At 42.7% G+C, this 25,091-nt stretch overlaps 1 protein-coding gene across 1 annotated transcript in view; it reads right to left on the minus strand.

The window, feature by feature from the left end:
• ino80 (INO80 complex ATPase subunit) overlaps positions 1-25,091 on the minus strand; it is a 35,040-nt gene that overhangs the window by 7,789 nt on the left and 2,160 nt on the right. The window contains exons 9-27 of the mRNA XM_042390070.1: positions 24,726-24,930; positions 24,155-24,222; positions 23,836-24,057; positions 23,445-23,525; positions 22,918-23,013; positions 22,053-22,112; positions 21,764-21,906; positions 20,502-20,586; positions 20,251-20,368; positions 19,959-20,044; positions 17,631-17,798; positions 17,264-17,397; positions 17,017-17,084; positions 16,727-16,820; positions 16,270-16,486; positions 13,521-13,661; positions 12,515-12,740; positions 5,085-5,212; positions 564-658 (exon numbers count right to left, since the gene is read on the minus strand). Of these exons, the coding sequence (XP_042246004.1) occupies positions 564-658; positions 5,085-5,212; positions 12,515-12,740; positions 13,521-13,661; positions 16,270-16,486; positions 16,727-16,820; positions 17,017-17,084; positions 17,264-17,397; positions 17,631-17,798; positions 19,959-20,044; positions 20,251-20,368; positions 20,502-20,586; positions 21,764-21,906; positions 22,053-22,112; positions 22,918-23,013; positions 23,445-23,525; positions 23,836-24,057; positions 24,155-24,222; positions 24,726-24,930 (2,435 nt within the window). The remainder of the gene's footprint in view (positions 1-563; positions 659-5,084; positions 5,213-12,514; positions 12,741-13,520; positions 13,662-16,269; positions 16,487-16,726; positions 16,821-17,016; positions 17,085-17,263; positions 17,398-17,630; positions 17,799-19,958; positions 20,045-20,250; positions 20,369-20,501; positions 20,587-21,763; positions 21,907-22,052; positions 22,113-22,917; positions 23,014-23,444; positions 23,526-23,835; positions 24,058-24,154; positions 24,223-24,725; positions 24,931-25,091) is intronic.

The following is a 25,091-nucleotide window of genomic DNA, read 5'->3' on the forward strand; positions in this document are numbered from 1 at the left end:
AGAGGGGGAAGAGGGGGAAGAGGAGGAGGAGGGGGAGCGATGCACAAAATAAGAAAGAAAGATATCATTTACAACTGCAGTGCAAATACTCAAATATCATGGCACAAAATTAAGTTACAATGTAAATTAAGAACCATTCTTAACAATGTCAAACTGAAACCAATCCTGAAAACAGCCTGGCAGCAAAACTGGGCCTGTGTGCTACAGACTGTTAAAACCTCACAAGAAGAGAGGCATGGAAATTGAACCAAGTACTTGATAGCAGAGTTCCATACAATAAAGCACTTTCAATAAACCAAAAGACGCTCTTACCTACACCCCCCCCCCCCCCCCCACAACAAGAACCAGAGAAATACCGGCGCCACAGAGCTGTGCACTAATGTAAACCAGAGCATGTGGACTCACGAGGAAACGCACACACACATACACAAAACCATTCGTTTTGTACATGCCCATGTTAAGATTAAACTGTTCACTGATTGAGGCAATATACAAAAAGGGCAGATTTATAGTCAGTTATTGGCAAAACACACTCACGCACACTTGAGATCATCCTTACTCACCGGCTCTGGAAGTCAGCCACCATGTCTCTGCGTTCAGAAATCTTGGAGGATCCGTCGAGTCGCATATAGGTGTGCTTGCGGTAAACCATGTACTCCTGGAAAACGGGACCCAAAAAAAAAAAGATGGATGCCAAAAGTACAGAACAGTAATTTCACAATGTGGGTTTTAGTTACATTATCCTCCTCATCTCCTCATTTATTTTGGTCTGTGCCAGAGCTAGCCTTAGTACACCATCAGTTAAGTGCATTTGCTCAAAAAACATAAACATTTCCTTCGACAAAGCTGTCACATAGAATCAGGGAAGTAATAAGTGCGAACAGTTGCTAAATACCAAAGGAATTGCGATTGTTACTTTTCAAGATGCTTGAACAAAAAGTGAACCGGATCCAGCCCCGCATGGAATTCGTGAATGTAGCTTTTTGAATCAATGAATTTCTGCTGCTGAACCTTCCCGGGTCAGTTTTACCACTGATTTTGAAATGTGCAGACTCTTGTCATCTTAATCTGAGGAAATCGGAATGTGGGACTGTTTTCCTGCCTCTTTAGGGAATAGTCATCAGCAACTATATACTGAATTTAATAAGTTCTCAAATATGCAATGCTGAGTAAGTCTTTCTCTAAGGATCAGATAAGCCCTGCAGGTTTTTAAAATTCCAAGGGTCAACAAATACTAATCTTAAATTAAAGAATTTCTGTCTGGCTGCAACTTTGTGTCCAATATAGAAAAATCTCACATTTCTTAAGTTCATTTTGTGAAGTTGAAACTTCAATCCTAAGCCCAGAGAGACACTGAGAAATGCAGAAATTAATATTCTATCCCCCCCATCCCCTAAACTGTTCTCTGTGAGTGTGTGTGTGTGTGTATGTGTGTGTGTGGAGGGGGGGTGTTAGGTCTGATGGGAGGGGCCCCTAAGGTGCAGGTGTCAGAGCAACAGCAGTGATGAGGTGACATGTTGATCTCTCTTTATCCCTGCCCTGAACCCCTGAACCAATGAGCCACTTACAATTGCTGTTACACATCAAAACTCACCTCACACAATCATTACCAATGATACTAATGATCTGACACTATGTTTTCTGTGACCCCTCAAAGCCCAGTCATGACACCCGGGGCCTCTGTCCCGGCAGGGCCTGCCCTCCTCTCAGTACGTCTGGCTCTGTTCCCAACCGCCCCATCTGTTCTGAGTGAACACTACATTAGGGACCATTAGCCCGGTGCTCGCCAAAATGCTGCTAACCTTGTTGAATTGGGGTTTGATATCTTGCCAACAGGATGTTGCAGATACTGTTACGGGAAAGCCTTATTCAGCCTTCCTTAATGATAAAAATTAATCTACGTCTAAAGTTATCTGAAGAGAGTTTAAGAAAAAGATCACCTGAGATCGCTAACTGTCATGTTGCTTGTTGAGCCCTTTCTGGTCCTGCTATGTAATACTGGATGTTACAGTATGGACTTTCTCCAACACTGAAATCTATACGTCAACAGCTGTCAATTTTCTATTTTTTTTTTTGTATGAGCTTGTGTTAATCATAAGTGACACTGTTATATTTCTGCAGTTTTTCACAGATTTTGTAATATTTTTCACTGCTAATGTTATAAATACGAGTGAACTTTTCACTGGACAAAAAGTTCATCTTGTTCAACCAACTGTCAGCAGCCTATTAGGAATCATATTTAGTAAGAAAATTCTTTGTGGTTGTGATATCCGAGTGAACTAAAAGCATAATCTGTTTAAAAGCATGATGACATTTCTTGTTTCCTGTCTAATATTTCTGTCTCGCCTCAAACTACGTTTGTACTCTGGAGTTGGCACATTGATGTGCCCAAAAGCATTTCTTACAAAAACACAGCCAGTGGCAGCCAGGTTGTTCTGAACTTCCCAAACAATAACAAGTCCCCGCAGTCAAGAAAAAAAAGAACTCTCAGAAGTGCACGAATACATTGTGTATTTATTGCAGTGCTCAATTGGGAACACGCTGTGCAAGGTCACAGCCTGTTCCCGACTGCAATGCTTACTACTAACAGAAAAGAACATCAAGTAGAGGAACTAAAAATACTTTTCGACTGGCTAACAGCAAAGATTGCCAGCCTTGTGACAGAAATCTGAGTTGGAAGTCACACCAGTATGTTACAAGTGCTTCAAGTGTCACGAAACATAGAGTACCAACATATCCAAAACTTGCAACACTATCCATCCATCCATCCATCTATCTATCCATCCATCCATCCATCTATCCATCAAAGCCTCAAAGTTAATGAGCTTGACTTTTCAGAATGATGTATGTGCAGAGTTTGACACTAGAAGGCTGTTTTCACATTCATCTACTGAAAGTGGAAAGTTTCTCAGCGCTCATTGAAAATGAGTTTAAGGGGCGTATCCATGAGCATGATTTGTGACATCACAACTAGTTTAGAGCCAGTCGCGTTCCAGTATGCAGCTTACACGAGTGTGATGTGGAAACTTGAAGCCTCCAGCTCACAAACACTGAGAATGGTCGTCCTTTTGAGATGAAAAATATTTGCATATTCATAGATTCTAGAGTTTTAATGAGGGAGAAGGATTTTCATGAGCTTTTTTTGTGGAAAAACCATATAAGACACAAATTATTATTCAAAGTAGAGTGTTTTATATACATCTTAAAACATGTCTGGAAGGGATCTTTAAGTCACTTCTATTGTATTTACAATCACAGTGTGGCAGAAATGTATAATAAAACAGTCAGTTTGCATCATAAACTGGATCCAAAATCTAAACTGAATCCATGTTTTGTATTGAGTAATGGGTCACTGTATCCCACATTATGTCGGTTAATAATATGAAAGAGGAACTGACAGGAAAATTTAGCCAGAGCTGTATATCTGTAGTCTTTATTCCTCGATACAATCTTCTCTTGATTTCTGGCTGCGTTACCAAAGACTCAGCTCGGGCATTCCTGCCAACTCGAAGCCACAGACTTCCAAGTTCAGCTAAGTGCCGTCTGAGCAGCCACAGACACACAACTCATGTAGAGGGGCAGTGTCTTGGCGGTCCCGCTCCAATCTCGGCTGCTGCCACAAAAAGCCAACAATGTTATTTTTCTTCAGGCCACCCGGACCTCAACGATCCATCACCCAACAGCGTGATGTCACCAGGAGAACCGGCAGCCGACTGGCGACGAAAACAATGACGCTAATGACACAGATTAGCATCAGCTTCTCCTTCGCTCTTTCTGTTAGTCTGTGTTCAGGAAATCAACTCCATCTGCAGAGTTTTCATCTCGGACCAATGAGAAAGATAATGCGGTGAAGGAAAACTGAAGTCAGAGTGGGTGAGTGTATGATTTCAATCATTTCGCCCATTAGCGGAGGAGATGCTGTCACAGCCACCCATAACTGTATGAGGTCACTTATAAACACGCACTTCTGCAATACACATGGCACTGCAGTGCAAGCACTCTCGCCAGCGCTGTTTTTTCTACGGCCTCTGACACAAGGCATTCCCACTGTTTCCAGACACACAGGAAGACAGTCCTTAACCACCTGGGTTGGGTCCATCTGCCATCAAAAGATTTGGCTGTGGAAACAACACTGCGCTGTGTGAACAGGGAAGGAATTCCCAGTGACATCATGCCAGAGGCTTTTGGCTCCATAGTGATGTTTGCAACAAATATGGAGGCAACAATAGAGTATTGCACTGAGGCTGTCGGCACATGATCGCCGGCAGAATGGCTTTGCAACATTGTTTTCCTATGGAGAGCGCGGTGACGCAGATTTTATCATTTGAACTTTAACTCTGATTGCTGCTGAACGTGGAATAGATTACAGCTAGCCGATAAGCTTAAAACACAGATTAAGTGTCTGAGTTGGGTGCGATGGTTTTCTTCAGTATGAACCTTAACAGTTCTTGTTATAAATTACCTAAATTATATGATGATAAAGCTGCGTTGACTCAGTGCCCAAACCAAGCAGCTTAGAGCATTTATCCTGTATAGATAAGAGTAATAAGAGTCTTGCTGTTGACCATCGCCTGCTAAAAATGACCTGTCAGTTCTCATTCCTGGCTTTAAGCTCCAAGCAGAAAAATAAGTTTTACGTTAACCTTTCTTTTCTTGTCCCTTCAACTACCTTTGTCTTTGATTTCCTGCAGAATTTCTTTCTCCTCTAACCCCAAGGCCCTTGCCACTCCCAATCTCCCCCTCTTCCCCTCCACCTCTCCTCTCTCCTCACTTCTTCTAGTCGTCCCTCCCATCTGGCTGCCTCCCCTACAGATGAGACCCCACTAATTAGCCCTGACCTGTTAATTAGCTGTCTAATGAGTGCACTAACGAGGGACAGGCAGGCTGATTAGAGGTACAGGAGCTCAATACTTCACCGTTGGAAGCCTATCGGTTAAACCGCTGGCTTGGAAGCACTGACATATATCCAACTGACGGAATAAAGGTGTGTTTTCAAGATCAGGATCAAGGTTTTACAATATGAATGAGAATGTCCTCTGTGTGTGTGTGTGTGTGTGTGTGTGTTTGTGTGTGTGTATTTATACCTCGAGCAGGTCTATCATGCGAGTCATTTGGGAGTAGATGAGGACTCTGTGTCCCTGGGCCTTTAGACGACTCAACAGGATATCCAAGGTGTGGAGCTTGCCACTTTCCGTGATCAGGCTCTCCTTATCTGAGAGAGAGGAAGACAAAGAGTGAAAACCCAAACTACCTGGACAGCTAGAGATCAATTATTCACCCATTTTACACAGTCAGTATACGATTTAAATATATTTTCTCGGTAGTTGTATCCAAATATGTAAACTTACACAATAATGACTTTTTCTCAAGTGAAGACAACAATCAAAGCCTTTTCATGCAACTAGCAGCCCACTTCACTAATCAATATAAGTCTTCGATAAGACTCTGTATTCTCTTGGATAACAGATCACCTTGGGGATCAATCCTCCTAAATCTGTCCCTGATCTGGTGATTGTTTAAATAAAGTATGTGCCCTTATTGACTGGACAGCTGATGAGAGCAGAGAGAGAGAGAATGAACAGGGGAGGGGGAGAACAAAACACAGAAAGTGTGAGAAAAAGTGATTTACGCAATGGCACAAAAGACGAACAAACAGGCCTGCCAGTTGGTCTTGGTCACATTGCTGCCAACACCACATCAGGTGCTCTGCGGCCCTGAGATGATTGACCGCACGGAGCAAATGGGGAGCAATCTGACCCTGGGTCTGCTGTTGAAGTGCTACTCTCCACGTCCAGCTGATGAGGAATTAACGTCATCTGGCACAATGGCAGAATGAGAAAAAGGCCATGGCTGCCATCGATCCGAGTGACAGGCACACTATGGTGTTTGACCAAAGGGTCGTGACCCTTAGTGGGGGAACCTAAGGCCAGGTCCAGGGTCAGGTGACAGGGTCAGTCCAGGGTTACAAGAGAGTCCCTATGGGAGAGTCGGGCTCAGCCGTCTTGCACTCGAGTTGGACACTTGTTCCCAAGGCCTTTTGTACAAGCGAAAACCTGGGCTTATAAATATTTCCAAGTCTTATTTCCTTGCTTTGTCAATGTAATGTAACCAACTGCGTTAAAATCACACTCCAATAATCCAAAACACAAGATCAGAAACTTTAAACTAAAGCTGTAATAATACATGCATACAACAGTGTCCTACCACGATATCTGTAAAACACTGATATGAAATCATTTCTGGAAGCGCTCCATACGCTCCATAATCCAACAAAACCAACTGGATCCTTCTCGACTTTTTAAACCAGTAGCATTTTATGCTAATGTGTACTCAGGCTGAACCCTGACCTGTGACCCTCTAGTATAGCCCCCCAAACAAGGTCAGGCCCTGTCGAGGTGTTAAAGAGGAACTAATAGAACAGATGAACAGAGGAAACACTCTGGGGAGGTTTTGGAGAGCTCACGTACAGGTCACTGTGGAGTGGTGTCAGCCTGCCAGATACATTTGGTCTTGATCACACACAGGCCGAGATCTTGACAAGGGTGGGCTCTGAATTTGAAGTTATGATTCATTTTCCCCTCCAGACAACTGTTGTATTGTGGGAAGAATATCAGTGTTTTCCACTTTTGTTGTCATTCCTTATTTTACTGTCCCAGTTATGAAATATAACTGAGATAAATTGGGCTAATACATACATAAGGTGATAATAGAGGATATTGATGATACACTAAAAGCAAGAGACAGTGAACTAAATCTGAAGCAGGCCAGTGCACCCGAAGCCCTCAGACATACAAACACTGTATCCCTTTAATTGCCAGTGGCGTCGAGAAAGTGGATGGATTGAAAAGTAAAAGGAAGAGAGAGTGAGACACGCAGAGGATTAGACACAGACAGAAAAGAAAAAAGGTCCAGACAGAGGGGGACAGCGGAAGATTGAAGGGGGTCTGTGGTGGCTCCGGCTACAGTGAGGCAGTATTAGCCCGGTGGCGGCGGCGGTGATGTTGTGGTTTAGATCAGACGGGGGCCTCCTCACCGCAGGTGCCAGTCTAACCAGGGCGCTGCTCAGTCAAGGGCACCAACCAGTGCTGCGGGCCACACTGCCAACCACCCAGATGCAAACCACCACTTGGCAAAGTTGCAGATGCTCATATAAGGCAACATTGCTCAACCTCTGCCACCAATCTGTTTCTGTTTAGCAGATTATATTTAAGCCTCCAGACTCCGATGTCATGCTTGAAGATGGGTTAAAGCCCCCATCTGAAGATTTTTTGCTGCCCAACAGGCTTAAATGTTGCATTTATTTAAACTAATTCTTGAAAGGTATAATCTGTAAATCTGAAAAATCCCATATTAAGCAGTTGGATATTATATTTTGCTTTGTGTTCTAGCTGAGGGCACCATATGATCACTAATATAGCTGAGGCTCAGTGGCAGGGACATTATCTGTACGAAATAGATGCTAAATAATCAAAGATAAGCGGGGAAACAGATGTCCAACAGAAATGACGAGATTGCGAGGAAAAAAAAAAAATTCCCACCCCTGCAAATATCCAAACTCCCTAAAGCCCAGCGATGTGGCTTACAGAGAGAGGTGGCCGAGTTCAAAACATTTAGTGCTGCATACAGAAAATCCCTATTTCTAAATATCACTGCCATACCCTATAAAGCTGAGCCAAGAAAATGAATAATTGCGATTTGGGAGGGCTTTGGTGGTCTGTCTCATTCCAACATGACACTTATGGCTTACATTATAAGCTACATGTGGCTGCAGTGAAATGCATGACCACTGGTCATAAACATGAGCAAACTGGATGCAGTAACCATGCATGTAACATGAGTTATGAAAGGCTAAGAGGATTAAAACGGATATGTCTATACATCTAACTCATGTGGCGCTTTACATCAACTGGCCTTCAAGATCCTTTTACTATTACCTAGCTGATGGCAATACAAAAAGGAACCTCCTGGCATACATGCAAAATAGAAATTTAGATTAAAATACGGTGAAATGGATATAAAACAACTTTGTAATTGTGGACTGACGAGGACAAGGACTGTGTTAAGACCACACCCCAAAACACAGGCAAATCCCATGTGGTGTCACACCACTCTACCGTTGCTATGGATACACATATCAAGCTTCACCACCTGCCCTGCCCCCCTTTCACAGCAACACCCCCTCCTGCCTCAAACCAATCCAGTCTAACAGCGGTATTCACCAAGCCAGCCAGCCCTCCCCATCTCCTCCTATCCTTACCTCCTGCTGGCAGATTAGGCTACACTCCCCTGTCCCTCCTCACTCCCCCCCCCCCTCTCTCCCACATCCACCGCACCCTCCAGCTCCCTCTCGATCCATCCCTCCTTCACTACTACAAAACTCTCCCTCCCGCTCCCCCGTGCACACACACACCCTTTTTCTCCCTCCCCCCTACTGTCTGTCCCCTGACGGTGTAATCCAATCCCTGTAGGGCCAGAGCCAGGGGCCTGACACGGTCCTGACCCAATTAGAGGCCTGCTGCCAGCTAATTAACCCCGGCCCAGCCCTGGTGCCTGGCGCCTGATACTCCCAAACCAACTACGGCGCTAATTTCATTAATACGCCACTACAATCTTCTGTCCTGTCCTGTCCCCCTTCCTCTCTGCTGCTGAAGCCAAGAGCGGAGCCGCCCTCGACGGGGAGGGAAGCGGGCCAGATGCGATCGAACAGAAAGGGAATGAAGAAGAGCGAGATAGCAGACTGGTAGAGAAAAAAAAAAAAATCAAAAGCTGATGAAAGAAGATGGATGGATGGTTATGTGAGAAAGAGAGACAGATGGGGGGCCACAGAACAGGTCGACTCAACGATCGAACCGAGCGCCGGCCCCTCACTGTATAATGATACATTACACTGTGCAATCAATAAGTCAATGGGCAACACTTGTTCAGCACTGCTGATGATGGAAATATTAGCCTGACACTACTTTGCTTCTCCTGCATGTATTGACAAAATCAGACTTAAACTTAATTTTCCTCGCCACGACAGCATCAGGATAGCTAAGAGCCAGATGCCAGCAGGAGGTTTTGGAAGCTGGAGAGCGAGAGGTAGCTGACAGAAAACGGGGAGATTTCAGCTTCTTGTTAGGGCCTGCTGAGTTTTTACAGATGATGCCCCAAAATCTGTCTGCATCCATAATACAGTATCCTCAACTCCGGAGCTCTGGACAAGATCATCCGAAAGCCCGTGTAACTATGTGTAAGTCTGTGTAACTATGTGTAACGAGGAGTGAGTGATGGACTGTGTGTATATATGGAACATGTTTGCACATACATCACTGTCTCCCCTCAAACATGCAAGAAGAGCACTTTCTCTTGATTCCCTAGGAGTCGTTAGACAAGAGCAGAGACAGACAGTCTGATGAGGACTCTTGAGTTTCGCGGGGGGAACTCACCACATCACCGCGGCCCACTGTGAACTCTGTCATTAAGATAGATTACTGCTAGTTACCCTTGGCCAGCAATGACTTGACATACACCACAGATGAAAGCTAGATGGCTAGGAACATAGAGAGCTAGATATTACTTGGCTTCCATGTTCAAAGATCTCATAATCATGTGGCTAATGTCTCCCCCTTCAGTCTACTTTGTGATTCTGAGTTTCTTAAGCATCAGTGAAGCGTTCTTTCTTCTGTACACATTAATAGCCATAAATTGGACAAGGAAATCAAAACATCTCCGTCCCTTTACACACTTGGCTGAATGCTATGTTTTGTTTTTTCTCTGCTCAAAAAAAAAAAGCTGAATTCCGCAGACGGTTACCGGTGCCAGTTTAATGCAGATTGAGAGGGGCAGAGTCAGACGGTGATGTGGTGAGGTTGGCCGTCTGTGTTGTTTTGTGCCTGTCTATCAGAGGGCCGGGGGAAGCTTCCTGCCATTTTGCTGGAGAGCAGAGTTTCTTTGAAGGGACAGGAAGGCAGAACTGCATTTCCCACAGCCTTATGTGGGCTGTTGGGCCAGACCAGACTGGGCTCTTTCTCTTATAGTCTGATTGATACACAGACACACACACACGCATTCAAATACAGTCATTAAGAAACATGATGCACACCGCACATATGTAAATACATATTCTTTTACCCCTAGTCACATCTTTTCACCGTTTCCTCACATACACATTCACACACACATACATAGGCACTCCTGCCGCAGTGGGTTCCCAACTCACAATAAAGCCAGAAAAAGAGTCAAGAGTCGGCGCTGTAGTGAGAAGGCCGTCATTTTGCAGAACGGTTCCTTCTAATTACTGTGAGCAACACAGGGGCCACACAGACAGCGAGGATGGTTATTTCCATGTCACACTGGAATGTTCCACAAATAATCCTCCGGCATGCGAGTTCAAAACTATTCTTTTCGTACTGATTTTTAACCTGACACAAAAATCCCTCGGCATGAAATTCTTTTCCCATTTTTGAATACAAAGTGACCAAAATGTAGCTTTATGAGAAATTTCCGGAGAGTGGCAGAGAGGTGACCACAGAGCTGCGGCAATTTAGCGAACAAACAAGACTGGAATGTCTCCCTAATTATAGACAAAACCTTCTTCTCTTGCTGCGTCCTTGTGGCTCAGTCAATTCCTTTTCTGATACTAGCCAGCGTGCATCTTGCTTTCTCTGATTGTTGCTGACCCTGCACTCTGATCCCTGGAGCGTGAGGATGAGTTTTCTTTTGTGATGGGAACCACATCATCAGCGATATTGATATTATTAATGTGGAAAGGGTAGATGGCAAATTTTGAATGAAAAATGTCTATTCTTCAACATCACAATGACATCAACAACTAAAAAAATCTTAGGCCTGAGACGCTACTGCCTCAATTGTTTTTTCCTCCTCTATGGGCTGATTCCTAATAAGCCCTCTGATTAGATTCCTCTGTCGATATCAGTGGGCAGCCGTACTCACGCCATGGTGCTCAAAACAAACAGTTATTCAGCTCTGCCATTTGTTCTAAAGGTGTGGGGCTGGGAGCGCAGAGGAGAGGGAGGGTGGGAAACTTCAGCTGGGCTACTGTACATATCTGGGCCTTGATGTGGCAACAATGTGTTCAGCGGAGGACGGGTGCCGGAGTGTTGGGTCACTTCCTTCCTACCGAGGCTGAGAAAGAAGTGGGAGACCAGACGGGCTGAGAGGCCGAAGCCAGATACTGATTTCAGATCAGTGTACGGTCCCGTCTGTCAGTGGGAGAGACAGAGTCCAAGCTTGCCCCCGGTCTGTGTGCGAGGAAAGGCAATGCCGGCGAGCGTGGGAGAGTGTGTGGGGAGAGGTGAGAGACACCTCGGGCCCCGTGTGAGCGCTGCGCAGTTCCCTGAATGGCTTCGCTGGTGTACACACACACACACACACACACACACACACACACACACAGACGGACCATCTATTAGTGTTACCTAACTAAGCACTTGAACAATGAGCAGTAGCTAAACTTCCTCGCTTTGTCTGCCTCCGTATAACTTCACAAGAGCTTTCAGACTGTTCTCACACAGACACACAAATACTTGTTTTGTTTCTCACTTTTCCACAAACACACTCAAGCACATGCATTCACGGATGGGTAGAAGAAAATAATCAAGGAGTACAATATGGCGGCCTTTGAGAGAGTGTCTATGTGATTTAAAGAATTATATATTATGTTTAAGGATATTGTTTTAGTAAAAGAGGGGGTAGTTAATACAATATCAATTAACAATGTGTCTTTTTAAGCGCTCAAAACTGCAACATTAATGCACTGCAGGCTTATCAACAACAAGCATACACACACACACACACAGGTTCATTTTCTGTGCCAAGAAACCTCTTTTGTCACACAAAACAAAAAAAGAGCAGTCATCATAATCCATGACAGAGACAGTTTATCAGAGGTGGAGGGGCTGAGCGGGTCAGTGAGAAGGGAAGTGTTGTCTGTAAAACTGTAATGGCCTCTCTCACCCTGGCCATCCATCAGTCAGCTAAATCCTGGCAGCGAATCAGCTCCCACTCTGCTTTAGCTGACCCTTAACTCAACGAGCCGAGCTCTTCTGATAAAGCGCTTGCGAGCACACGTAGGCCCACAAACACACAATCACGTATTCACACCTTAAACAGAGATTTCTGGTATGAAGGTGAACTCCTGCAGAAGTCCTTCCTCTCAGCGGTTCCACTAGATTGTGATTCTACCTGGCAGACAGACAGAGGTGGAAGAGGGCGATGTGCCCGGTTCTGCACCTCTGACCCTGGTCTGGCCTCTGTATATTCTCCCACGGGCCCTTAGTACATGTCAGTACATGTAAGAACAAATCTTTAATACTGAATCTTTAAACTTAACTGATTATACTGAACCATCATCGTCAGTGACCGAATCGGTAGCTTTTAGGAAAATGTATTTTCCATTTATGACGACAAAATCCACAAGGAAAGCTAAAAAAAAACACATAAACCACGGTGTGAACTGAATTCAAAGTATAGCAACAGCAAACAGGAATACAACACACACACACGCCCTTACCAGGTATCCGAATGTAGGACCATCCATGGCGAGGGTAGAGGGCCATCACACCCCCAGGGCATTGTGGGTAGAAGGCATTGGCCCTCTCACGCCAGTCTGAGGCAAGATCAGGGGAGCCGTAGAGGAAACACTGTTTAAAGACTGCACCCCCTCCGCTGCGCGTCACCCGCCACTCGTACTCGGCGCTGCGGTCGTCACAATAACGCTCCATGGGAACTGCTGTCACCTAGGAAACCGAAAAAGAAAGATAAGGTTTTCTACATTTGGAACAAAAGATGATATTGTGTGGAGGAGTAGTTTAGGATAACATGTTACAAATACATTGACAAGGGTTTTTTTTTTATTAAGTAATACATTTTTGAGCCATTTATTCTATTTATTAAAAACTGCACAAAAATGGACAACTTCCCCATGTAGATTTATATACTGTGGATAGAGTGAGTCTCTGCGTGAGGGCTGGTTTCACTGAATCAGCAGGTTCTGTGTGTTTATGTGTATATAGGAGGAGGGCAAAAGGAAGCTGAACAACTGGTGGACAACCAGTTGTTCGAGAAGCGAGAAGCCCTTTTTTTGAGGCTCTATTTGTTTTAAATGCAGCTGGAAGCCACTGTAGTCACCCCCACTCCCCAACCACACACACACACACACACACACACACACACACACACACACACACACACACACACACACACAGATAAGAGTTGCTCATTGTTGCAAGCCTACAAAGGCAATGTGCACAGAGCTTCCCTCTCTTCCCTTTCCACGACCACCCAAACGCTTGTCTGTCTTACACAAGCCACTGCATGCACACACACACACACACACACACACACACACACACACACACACACACACACACACACACACACAGACTCTCCACGCAAACACACAGAGGAATTGCAAGACTGCCTTGCTCGAACCACTTGCTACTGACACACACACACACACACACACACACACACACACATACACATACACATACACATACACATACACATACACATACCCTGGGTGTGGCGGTGAGTAGGAACTTGGGTGGCAGTGTGGGCTGGCAGGGCCGCAGTGTGGAGGTGGCAGAACTTCTACTGTGGATCGTCACGTCTGTGTGTCCCATCATGCCGGGTCTGAGGGCTGTGAAAACCAGATCCTGAAGCACACACAAACACACACACACACACACCAAATAATTACTGTGTTGTTTCATAAAGCCCAAACTTCACAAACACAGTGATTAGAACTGAGTGGTAAAATGCGTTCAATTGCTTGTTATTTCAAAAACAACACAATCGGAGTTACACCTCCTGCTGCAAAAACAAGAGGTAAACAAACTGAAACCTACAGAGGTACTGAGTGTAGCACTCATGGTTTTTATAAACAGCTCTGTATATTTACATTTCAGTGGCTGCATGCTTCAAATGTTATGTAAAATTTTAGCTAAATGCTTAAAATGTTATGTAAAATGTATGATTACTGGAGCTTATAGGATCTGAACACTGCATGTCACAGGATAAACTGGATCTCTGATCATGTGATCGTTTCTGCCGAGAACTTTTGGACGAGATATAGTGCAGATCAAATGCTGATACTGATCACTGATGAGATATTGATGAATAATGCAAGTACAAAGATCTGGTAGGTGGTAAAGGAAAATATTAACATGACGTTTTGTAACTGTGTCTGTGCTATATGAGACACCAAAGAAATGGTGGATACACAGTGCCATCTCATGGCAGAGTTAAAAAATGACATCACCACCGATTAGCGGGTACTCATGTCTTTCTATCATTGGATTTGATGGGCTGTAACATAGGCGTTGACAACAGCAATGCACCAGTGGAATCAGAATATTTTAAAAAGTAAAACACTGAAATGGATAAATGGATGGATATGGATAAATAAGAGGATACAATAAACAAAATTCAGACAAGAGACATACATATTGTATGGCATACATCCCATATATAAAGCATACACAGTAACGATTATCTTCTTAAAATGCATCAAAATTTCAGATTCCACAACATATGATTTCTAGATTTGTTTCATACTGGAATTAACACATGTATAGACTGATAGACAGGCTGAGGAGGTTTACAACGTTTCCTGGTTCTCTCTATTCCTCAAAACAGGGGCAGAGGGAAAGCTGAAAGCAATACTGACCACACTGTCACGACCACCAGCCAGAGAAGAGATGAGCCAAGCAGAGAGAAGAGGCGCTGTGTGCCAGCAACACACAGCTTCAAAAGAAAAATGAAGAGTTGAAAGAAGTTGGCATAAACTGTGGGGGTGAGTAATTTCTAGACGCTCAAGTGGGAGTCTGGGGTCAGCCTGGTCATACAGCACACATATTAGCTCTCCAGGTGTCTGTAAGTTTCTCTCGCCTTCTGTCTCATACTTGAACTTCTTATATTTTTCTGCTCTTTCGTTCCTTAAGCCGCTCTAGGGGGGAACCTAACACGCTAGTCAACTTCCTGACTCAGTGTGATGAGGCCAGGAGAGGAAGTGGAGGATGGAATTATCCTGATGGCAGATTTAATCCTAAGTATTTTCCATCCAACAAGTTAAGTTAAGAACTGGTGAAAGATGATGATATCTGATGATAATATCTAATGATATATATTGCCCATTGGTACTGGGTGAAAGATCTGAGTAGAATGACTAAAACACTCTTGCAGCACTAGAGTATCATCAGGCTGCAGCTGTTCCATTTTCTTCCCCCGGCTGGACTGCATATTTGAACAGGCATATTTTTGCTTTGTATTGTGTCTCCCCCATTAACAATTAGGTTTCTATTTTGCCAAATAATACAATAATAAGAGGAAATACTGTATGTGCTCTCTTAATGTAACCCTATGAGTCTGAGCTGCAGAATCCTGCACATATGAAAGCATTTGAGTTCAGTTAGAAAGAACTGAGCGCTGCTACATTTACCCGCTGAGATACATAACTTCACAGACAACACACACTTCTAAGCTGGGAAAAAATGGTTGATGGACCAAAAAAATATATTAATAAAAATGTACCACTCAGTATTTCACAAAAAGCCAGAAGGGAGAAGTGCTACCGAAAGCCTCTGTTCATCTAATCCACACCAACTGTGAACCAGCAGTCCTTACAGCATTACAGCCTATAAAGTGCTGAAAGCCCAGTGGCCAAAAACTGTGTGATTTGAATGGCTGCCTTTGAGGATTATGCTTCACTGGGCATGCAAGATTTTTTTTTCTAAAAATGAGACCTAGAATTTTAATAAATAAAAGCAAGAGGGGGGGTTCCATATTGATGTGACAGAGTTGGTGTGACTTGACAAAATTTGTAGAAACAGAAGCGTAGCTGTTCTGATAAACAAAAAGTCTTGAAACTTATCTTTAAAATATGTTAAACGATAGTATATCCTCCCAGAACTTTCCTCTACAGTAAAGTGGAGATGGATGGCGGTCTGCATGGACCGACAAACAGAGGGAGGTAGTCAGACAGTGTTTCTGGGTCACAGGGCTACGGGGGGGATTAAGTTCCACATCGGATCCCGTAGGAGGGTGAGGAAACCTGGGGCAGAGAGCACGCTGTGTGGTCAAACACTGACTGATGCTCTGGGGACGATTTCAGCATCGTCAGCAGCACATGCCTCCCTACTGGAGTTTCACCATTACTGTCTGTTGCACGCCCACAAGTACTGCAGATGGCTACTCAAGAGCCTCTTGCTCGTACTGTATATCTTAGTCTGTGTGTGTGTGTGTGTGTGCTCACATCTTCCTTACCTGTAGGACAGGGCTGGTGTGTGTGTTGGGGAAGGCGGTAGGCCTGTTCAGCCACAGGATCAGGTCTTTGTGAGACAGACATTTACTCCTGGGCTGTAACTTCCCGCTGTCTCCCTTCTCTTCCCTGGCTTCCTCTTGCCCTTCTTCTTCAAGGCCAAACAGGCGTTGACAGTGGAGCCGGTATGCAGCTTTCAGGGAAAGAAAAAGGGCTAACCATCTGTGAAAGGGAAGGGAGAGGAAAAACGGATCGTTATGAATACTTCATAAAGATTTCTGCTATGATCAGAATTACTGTGTAAACTTGGCTTTTATTAATTATTAAACTTCCCCTTCTCTACAGGGAGAACAGAGTACAGATTCAACTACAGTATAGCACCTCAATAGCTGTTGAACATTCAGTGTCTCACTTCTTTGGAACGGAAACAAAGAGAGTAACAGATCTGAGAATGAAGCCCACCTGACTAAGGTGCCTTGTAGCATGAGATTGGACATCTCGGCTGGTGAGACATCGATGAAGCGCAGGAAGGAGAAACAGCTTCCTTTGTCATCACCTGGAACAAAAAAACAGAATATCAGAATGAAGAATGTGAGAATAAACCGAAGCAGAAAGAAAAACAAAATATCAGACAGGAAGAATGATGGAAACATTGAAGTACGAAGAGAGAAACTGGGGTGAAACTGAGGTTTGAATGTCAAATGAAAAACATTATCTCAAGCTCTTTGTGTAATAGCTTGATATGTGCTAACCTTTCCTATGAAACAGAGACTGCTGGATGTGGTTTGGAGAGAAGGGAGACAACAGCACTTGAAGTAATCTGTGGAGAGAGATTGAGTTAAACCACTGAACATGTGCGAGTGAAACAGAGCAAAAGATCATCTGATCCCCACAAAAGGAAAGATTTGCTGGGAAGAAAGGTAATTTCACATGTTTAAAACAATACTTGTAGCTACTGTTGTGCTGGTGTAGATACTGTATCTGTGTGGTACGACTTACTTGTTCTTGGCCTGGTTGTGTGCGTGGATGAGGCCGTGACGGTAGAGGAACTTAGACATGATGTAGGGCTTGAGGGACATGTGGAAAGGAGAGCGCGTCTCCTGGCGCTCAAACAAGTCGGGGTGATTACACACCTACACGCAGACAGTGTAGTTAGGAAATATGCAAAGAAACCAACTCATGTTAATGTTTGCTATAGGACTGTCTAATCAAACATCTTGATTTTTCTTCTTATCAATAAAATGCAGTGTAAATGTATTGACAGAATTAACAAAACTAAAAAACACCGTCTTCTTCTAGTTGTATTTCATTCTATTTTTTGCGCTAGAAACCGAAGGTAGAATTCAGCTTAAGCAGCAGATCCTACCTTCCTGAACTGCATGACCAGGTTCATGAGGGAGGAAGTGGTGCTGTGAGACTGCTGGGCTGTTCCCATGGAGGACTGCAGCAGATCCTCAATAGAGATCTTGTTCCTAAGAGCCTGGTAGAGCAACCTCTGCCGGGAGGTCAGCTGGCAGTAGGTCAGGATCTCGATCTGCGGAGGGAGAGAACAGCGAGTGTGTATAAATCTGTGCTAATAAAAACTCCACCGAAACCATCATCTTGCTTCTCTTGGCTGGGTAAATATGAAAAAAAGAACAGATTTACAGTGAGGTTCATGTATGTGCAGCTGGAGTTCAGATCTCTACAAATTTTTACTTTTTCATTTCTTCCAAACAGAATTATTAGAATTTAAACAAAAACATTTCAGTGGGCTAATGATATAGTAAATTGTTTAATTTATTTTAAAATGAAGTTTAGGGCTCAAAGATTGAACATTAAATTAAAATAAAAAACAAATATACACTATATAAAATAGTTGATAACACTATATAAAAAAGTTGACATACATAACATGAGCCAACAGTGAGAACAAAAATATTTAGATTCTCAATTTAGCTTTACTATGATGGTATGCCTCCTTTAGAACACATAGTGTTTACACATGGGCTATGGGACCAAAAATGAGCATGAATTTATGGGTGCAGGCTTCATACCCAATACTCTTTAAACATACATTCAAATCTGTGGTTTCTATCTAGTGTCATGCTTTGATGAAAGCAGTGAAACTGCAACAACAACAAACCATAAAATCCGACCATGAACCATGAGTGAACTTCACCAGTCACTATTGGCTTTCAGTATGCTGACAAAACAAGAGAAAAGAAGAGAAGGAAGTGGGCTGGCAGAACTGCATGTGGGTACGAACTAGGAAAGTGAAAAAGACAGATGTGGGGGAGTGGTGAACTCTGCCATTCCTCTGACTCTGACTGTGTTTCGAGACTCCCACAGCGTATGAGTGAGTATGTGTGCACCGGGTGTGACAGCAAGAGACCCTGAGTCCAACATCTGTCAAGAGGATCTGCCAGCACAAGCATCACTCACAGGCTTATTACAACACTTAAGGTGTCAGTGAGCTGGGAGACAGATGGAGGAAGGGTGCAGGTTTAACCAGAAAAGGAAAGAAGTACAGCTATATAATAATGATAAAATACGATATTGCATTTTTAGTACAGTACATGAGCTGATACAGGCTTTTTTTTTTTACATGTAGTTTTCCCTTTTTTGAACACCCAATATAATTCATTTCTAATGTGTACACACTAACTAATGGAATTTCCCTGTTTGAAGACATACTCTGGGGAACCTTTCCCTCAAATTACAAAAAAAGTATATATACTGTATATAAATATATATATCTGTCTTTTGGAAAATTTCATTTGGAAATTGACGATTGCTATTACTTCTATTTCAAATCTTGTTCCATGTAAATGTGCTGCTCTGGAGCCAGTTGCAACAGTTGTTCGTAAATTCAAACTTAGCCTTGTTATAACAAAGTTCTTACTATGTAAAGATTTACGAATCACTAAATTAAAACCGTTGTACCACACAAACTACTTCTTGTATAGAAATTAGTTGGTATGTTGGATCTGTTGTGTTAGCTAGCTGAGTGAACCGACCAACAAAGCTCACGTTAGCTTGCTGATATGATAAATTGAAGAATAAAAGAGGTAATATGGAATATGGTCAACATATCTGACTTGACACTTTACATTTCACAGAAAAATCATACTAAACCTCGAATTACAAAAGTTTATGCTGATAACGTTAGATTGAATGATGAAATAACGACCATTAGCTCAGCAGAAGTGGATATTTCCCTCCCACTGTAAACTGTATGAATACTACTTACTCTAACACATATATTTCTCCAGGTATGCAGATGGAAATTAAAATTAAATTAAACTAAATTAAAGTCGAGCCACATTCCCAAAAGATTAGCAGTTAAGTTTATTTGATCCTTTAGCCCCTAAAACTGTTATTTTTGGATGTTGTTTTATAGCTTGTGATGCTACAGTGACTTCCTGTTTACATAGTGGGTTGCTTGTTATTGGACAGTGCTACAGATGTTTCCTGGCAACAGATTTACACGTTACTTAAGTCTTTAAGAAATGTCTAGCTTAGACATTTCAACCTGATATAGTAAATCAGTAGATTGAAACTAGCTAGTAGTTACTAAGAACTTAGGAAGGACTTTACGCACAAACTTAGTGATGTATATACGAACAGCTACTGCAATCCAGTCCTGGACAAGAAACTTGGTTTGCGCAACTACAAAAAGTATTAATAATAAGTAAAATGTTCTCGCTTGTACCTTGTCCGAGAGCTCATTTTCCACATCCTTCTTTATCCTTCGCAGCATGAAAGGCTTAAGGATCATATGCAGTCTGGAAAGTTGATCTGAAACACAAACATTAAACAATTGTGTTTAGCTACAAAACACATCACATGCAACAGTGAGCAGGAATAAAAGGTCAATGTTGGCACATAAATGATATAATTTCCTTCCAAATGAGCTAAAAAACATATGTTGTTGGCTGGAAAAGTAGGAAAAAAACGTAGCTGAGTGGTGCATTTTTTCCTCAAGACCTAAGAGTTGTACTCACTCTCGTCGATGGCAGACTTGTTTTCAGCATGGCTCTCAATGTCCTTGGAGAACCACTCGTTAAACTCTTCATGGGAATCAAACAATGTAGGCATGATGAAGTGGAGCAGGGCCCAGAGCTGAGAGACAGTAATAACATATAGTCGTCAACGGTTCGGTTCTTGCACATACTATTATGTACATACACGTACAATTGCGCATGCACACACGCACACGCACACACATGCACGCACGCATGCACACACACCTCACCTCAGCCATCGTGTTCTGAATGGGCGTCCCAGTGAGCAGCAGTCTGTTTCGACACTGGAACTGCAGGAGGATTTTCCACCGAACACTAAAAACATGACGGGAAATGACTGGAGATCAAGTGTAAAAACTATATGAGTTTATTATTTGTATTTAATACTTACCTAACTGTAATCATGCCAATGATTAATTTCAAGATACCAAGTTTTTGAAAACATTACGTGACCAGATTTGTACATTTTGGCCAGCGTCCATGAAATGAGGCATTCTTATATTGTTGGACAGATGAACAACTATATTTTCCCACAGTTTTCCACTTTTTGTTGATTTCCAAAATGTTTCAAAGAACAGTTTCTCTGTTCTGCCTGTATAAAATCAGTTACAAATTCGGCGCACTTAAAGGCGCAGTGTGTAGAATTTAGTGGCATCTAGGGGAACGGACTTGGCAGAAATGGAATATAATATTAACAAGTATGTTTTAATTAGTGGATAATCACCTGAAAATAATGATAAAATGAGCCCTTTATATCTACATGGCGAGTGGGTCCTCTTCCACGGAGCCCACCATGTTGCACCGCCATGTTTCTAAAGTAGCCCGGAACAGACAAACCAAACACTGGATCTAGAGAGGGCCTTTCACGTGTTCAGCGAGTTTTACAGCCACAGTTGGTTCTCCTAAACGCTTGGAAGAGGGGTTGAGGCGAGCTGTTTTCATTTGGTTGCAATATGCAACCTCACCACTAGATGCCACTAAATCCTACATACTGGTCCTTTAACATTTCTGATGGCAATTACATATTACATCATAATTTACCAAACACATTTAAAATGAACTTGTTTTTCTAACCTCCCAGCAGCTAAGATGATCTGTTCATGTTAGCACTACAGTATAGATATCAACTTTCAAAGACTTGAAAACTAATTGTGATTACTCTGTTTTTCGTCAATCAATTAAGAAAAGTCTTGTCAATGGTTTGTTTATCTGCTGAAACTAGTAATGGTGAATTGGCAGTAGGAAAAATGCAATTATCAATCTACAAAACTTTGGAAAAATTAGAAAATAAATAGATTAGAGTCCATTCATAGTGAGGGTGCTGATACATGCGAAAAACAAAACTAAGGTTGTCTACACTCTGAAAAAGTATCAGCATGATTAGCAAGTATTGTCAAGTATTGTGTATCAACATTTTAACACACAGGACCCCTGCAATGTGTTTGGGAATACAGAACTACATAATGAAACAGCCACCCTGTTAATACTTTACCTGGTGCTGCTTTTCAGTGCCTGGGCCTCATCCAGAACCATGTACTGCCACTTGACCCTCTGGAAGTACTTGACATCCTGGACCACTAGCTGGTAGCTTGTGATCACCACATGGAATGGTGCATTTTGAGTGTAAAGGGTTTTCTAAACATGCGTAGACAAACGGCGGGAGAGAAAGAGTTACAGACCGGAAGAGGAACAGAACTGAGTACAACATTGACTGAATAAACAACACACTGCTGTATTTTCATGCCAATGTATCCTCAGCTTTGTCGTCATCTCTTCCTTACCTGGCTCCAAAATTTCCGAATCACTTTGCGATCATGAGGGTTTCCCCAGTATGGCAACACCTGATGGACAAAACAGTAAAGTTAAAAACAAGGAGAAAAAAGTGGCTCTATCAAGAAAATCAGTAATATCGATATGACCACTTGTGTGAATCTATTTCCCCTAATCTACACTAAGCTCCTCCAAATTGCTTACATTCACGCAGAGCTACCACTGATGTTCCCAGAGGAAATATTTAGGCATAGTATCACGTATGAATCACTGCTTCAGTTCTTAAGCTGTTGATGTAGAGTGTGATGTGAAAAGATTTACACATCATTACATCGCTCATCACAAGCTGGTATTTCATTGTTTTCAGTCAGTCTTGCTTTGAATGTGCAGGAAACTTATCTTAAAATTGTATAATAAGGTCTTTTCACACCTCATTAGCAAAACAGACTGGAATAAATTTTTTTTCAGAAAGTGGGCATACTTGAGCATTGAGCACAACAAGAAGTTATGCATATTATAGTGCGTGTGTGCGTATTTGTGTGCACGTAGGCGTAGTTGATGTGTTTGATAAATGGTCTTTAGCTTAAAAGAATGCACACAGCCTGCAAAAAGATTTTTTCAAAGCCTCTAAAACAGGCAATGCTACAAACGTCCTAATGCAATACTGCCCTCTAATGAGCAGTTCTAGAAATGTTTGCATCTCTGGACACTTTATCCAGAGTGTGCTTGCTCTCAGATGTTTGTCAACTGGGTTCATTAGAGGAGTGAAACAGACTACAGAGAACAGTAGAAATGAGGATGCTAGTATTCCTGCAGACATGTTTTTCGCAGGTGTTTCCACTGGCGTGCTCACTCAGCGGCGTCATGGATCCTCACCTTGAATTTGGGCACAAAGCGGGTGAACTCCTGGTGCCAGTTGTTGAGCGTGGATGCAGGAGAGATGATCAAAAATGGACCCCAGATGTTGTCTCTCTGCACAGGGAGACAGAAAAAGAGAACACATCGTCAGGCACCGCAACAGGTGGTCTTTGTGTGAGCACCCAATAACAGGAAGCCCTGGAGGAACACAGCATGCATCTTCCTGTCAGCGATACTTCAACACTGAAAAGCTCCCATTTCCCCTGAATTCAACTTTTTCTCCCTTCGGAGCGATGAGAGCGAGAGATCTAAAGAGCCGACGAATCAACTATTCACAACAATGAAATAAGTCAAATGACTCATTCAGTGAATTATTCCAACACCTGCAAAAAAACATGAACTAGGGACTATTTTAAAGGATGCAGGTGCACAAAGAATCTGGAGTTTAGATGTTTTCGTTCGTTAGAAACAACAGCAAAAACAATTGGACATTCCACAGAGCTTTTTGGAAGTGAAACCCTTTGGCCCGGTGCTCTTTCTCTCACCTCTGCTAGGTGGGCCAACAGGGCGATACTCTGGACTGTCTTCCCAAGTCCCATCTCATCTGCCAGGATTCCATTGATTCCCTACAGAAAAGAGAGAGAAACAAGGAGAGAATAAATCAGTCAATGTTCACATTATATGTAATGTGGAATCACTTGAATGCCAAAAAAAACACCCTGAAGTAACTGTAGAAACTAAAAGGAACTCCAGGTTATTGTAATACCGTAATATTAATATTACTGAATTCTCTCTTAAACCTCTAGCCACAAAATAAGTGGAACTTTTATATATAAACATGCAACAACTAAGAGAAACATTAAGGATTTCAGATTTTTTTTAAATTCCCCATGGGAAGCCAGATGGACCCCTAATTTCAGAGATGGACACTGGTACCTGTTCATAGAGGTTGGCCAGCCAGTTCATGCCTTTGAGTTGGTAACCCTTGAGTTTCCCGTTGAAGATGGTGGGCTGAGGAATGTCTTCACCTGCATGGATGGATGGGTTGGAAAGGCTGTAGCTCTCTCCGAACCCGGAGCCGGCGCCTGAGAATGACGCACCAGCTGCACTGAGAGATGCGCTGCGGCTGTCCTTTGCCTCCTCGTCGAACATTCGCGTCTGCAGGGAGAGATTTGACAGTTAGCACGCAGATGGTATAGACCGTAGCAGTTTGTGTGTATATGGAAGTGCAGTCTGGCCTGAATTATCTACTTACTCTTTCTTGATGAATCTTGTAGGCCTCTTTAGCGTTCCTCAATGCCTGGGACTTGTAGTATTCACTATCTGAAATCGCATACAATCAGTATAAAAAACATTGAATCCAGTTTAATTTCACACACACAAAGGCATATCAGCAAAAAACATTGGAATTCTATGAGAATACTGCCATTTATTCTATAATAATTATCAGAAAATGAATTATAGATAATCATCATGAGCAAATGTAAAGTTGTAATTGAAAGCGATGAGTGATTTGTTTTACAGAGAGTGGCCCCAAACGACCTGCTTTATATTTTCCAGACTTAGTTCACTGCACAAATATTTCTACTGCTTAACAGTGCATTAAAACACCCGATAGGACAAAAAGTGAAATAGTAATTCAGTGATAGAGGGGAAGCTAAAAGAAACAATAAATATAAGGACAACTTGGTCAGCAGTCCCTAATTCAAAACTTGGACTGAACGTGAGTAGAGCCATAAAAATCTCAGCTATCACTACCATAAATTTTCAAGTTATTAACTGACTCTGCTCCATTTACATAATACACTTGAGTGAGCGGTTCTTACCGTACTCCTCCTGTCCCATGTTGACCATTACGCCTCCTCCAATGTCAATCTGTCTCTGCGCACCAGTGTCTTCAAGCTTTTTCAGTATTTCCTCCTGAGCTGTATCTCCTCCTGGACCCCCCATGCTCGCTTTACCGCTCATGAAATGTGCATACAGCTCCGTCTGGGTGATGAGGAAATTCAGTTTACGCTGCTGACGTTTGGCCTGCAAGAGACAGAGACACATGGATTTAAAAAAAATGCTTTTATATCATTGGTAAAGATGATCAATATATCCTACATTTCAATCATTTAAAGCTTGTGTTTTTATGTAAACACACTCAAATATTGCCATAGAATAATTTGCTGCCAAATGAGGTGGCTCCA

This window comes from Thunnus maccoyii, chromosome 17 (genome assembly GCF_910596095.1).
Source record: "Thunnus maccoyii chromosome 17, fThuMac1.1, whole genome shotgun sequence".
In the NCBI taxonomy this organism is placed as follows: domain Eukaryota; kingdom Metazoa; phylum Chordata; class Actinopteri; order Scombriformes; family Scombridae; genus Thunnus; species Thunnus maccoyii.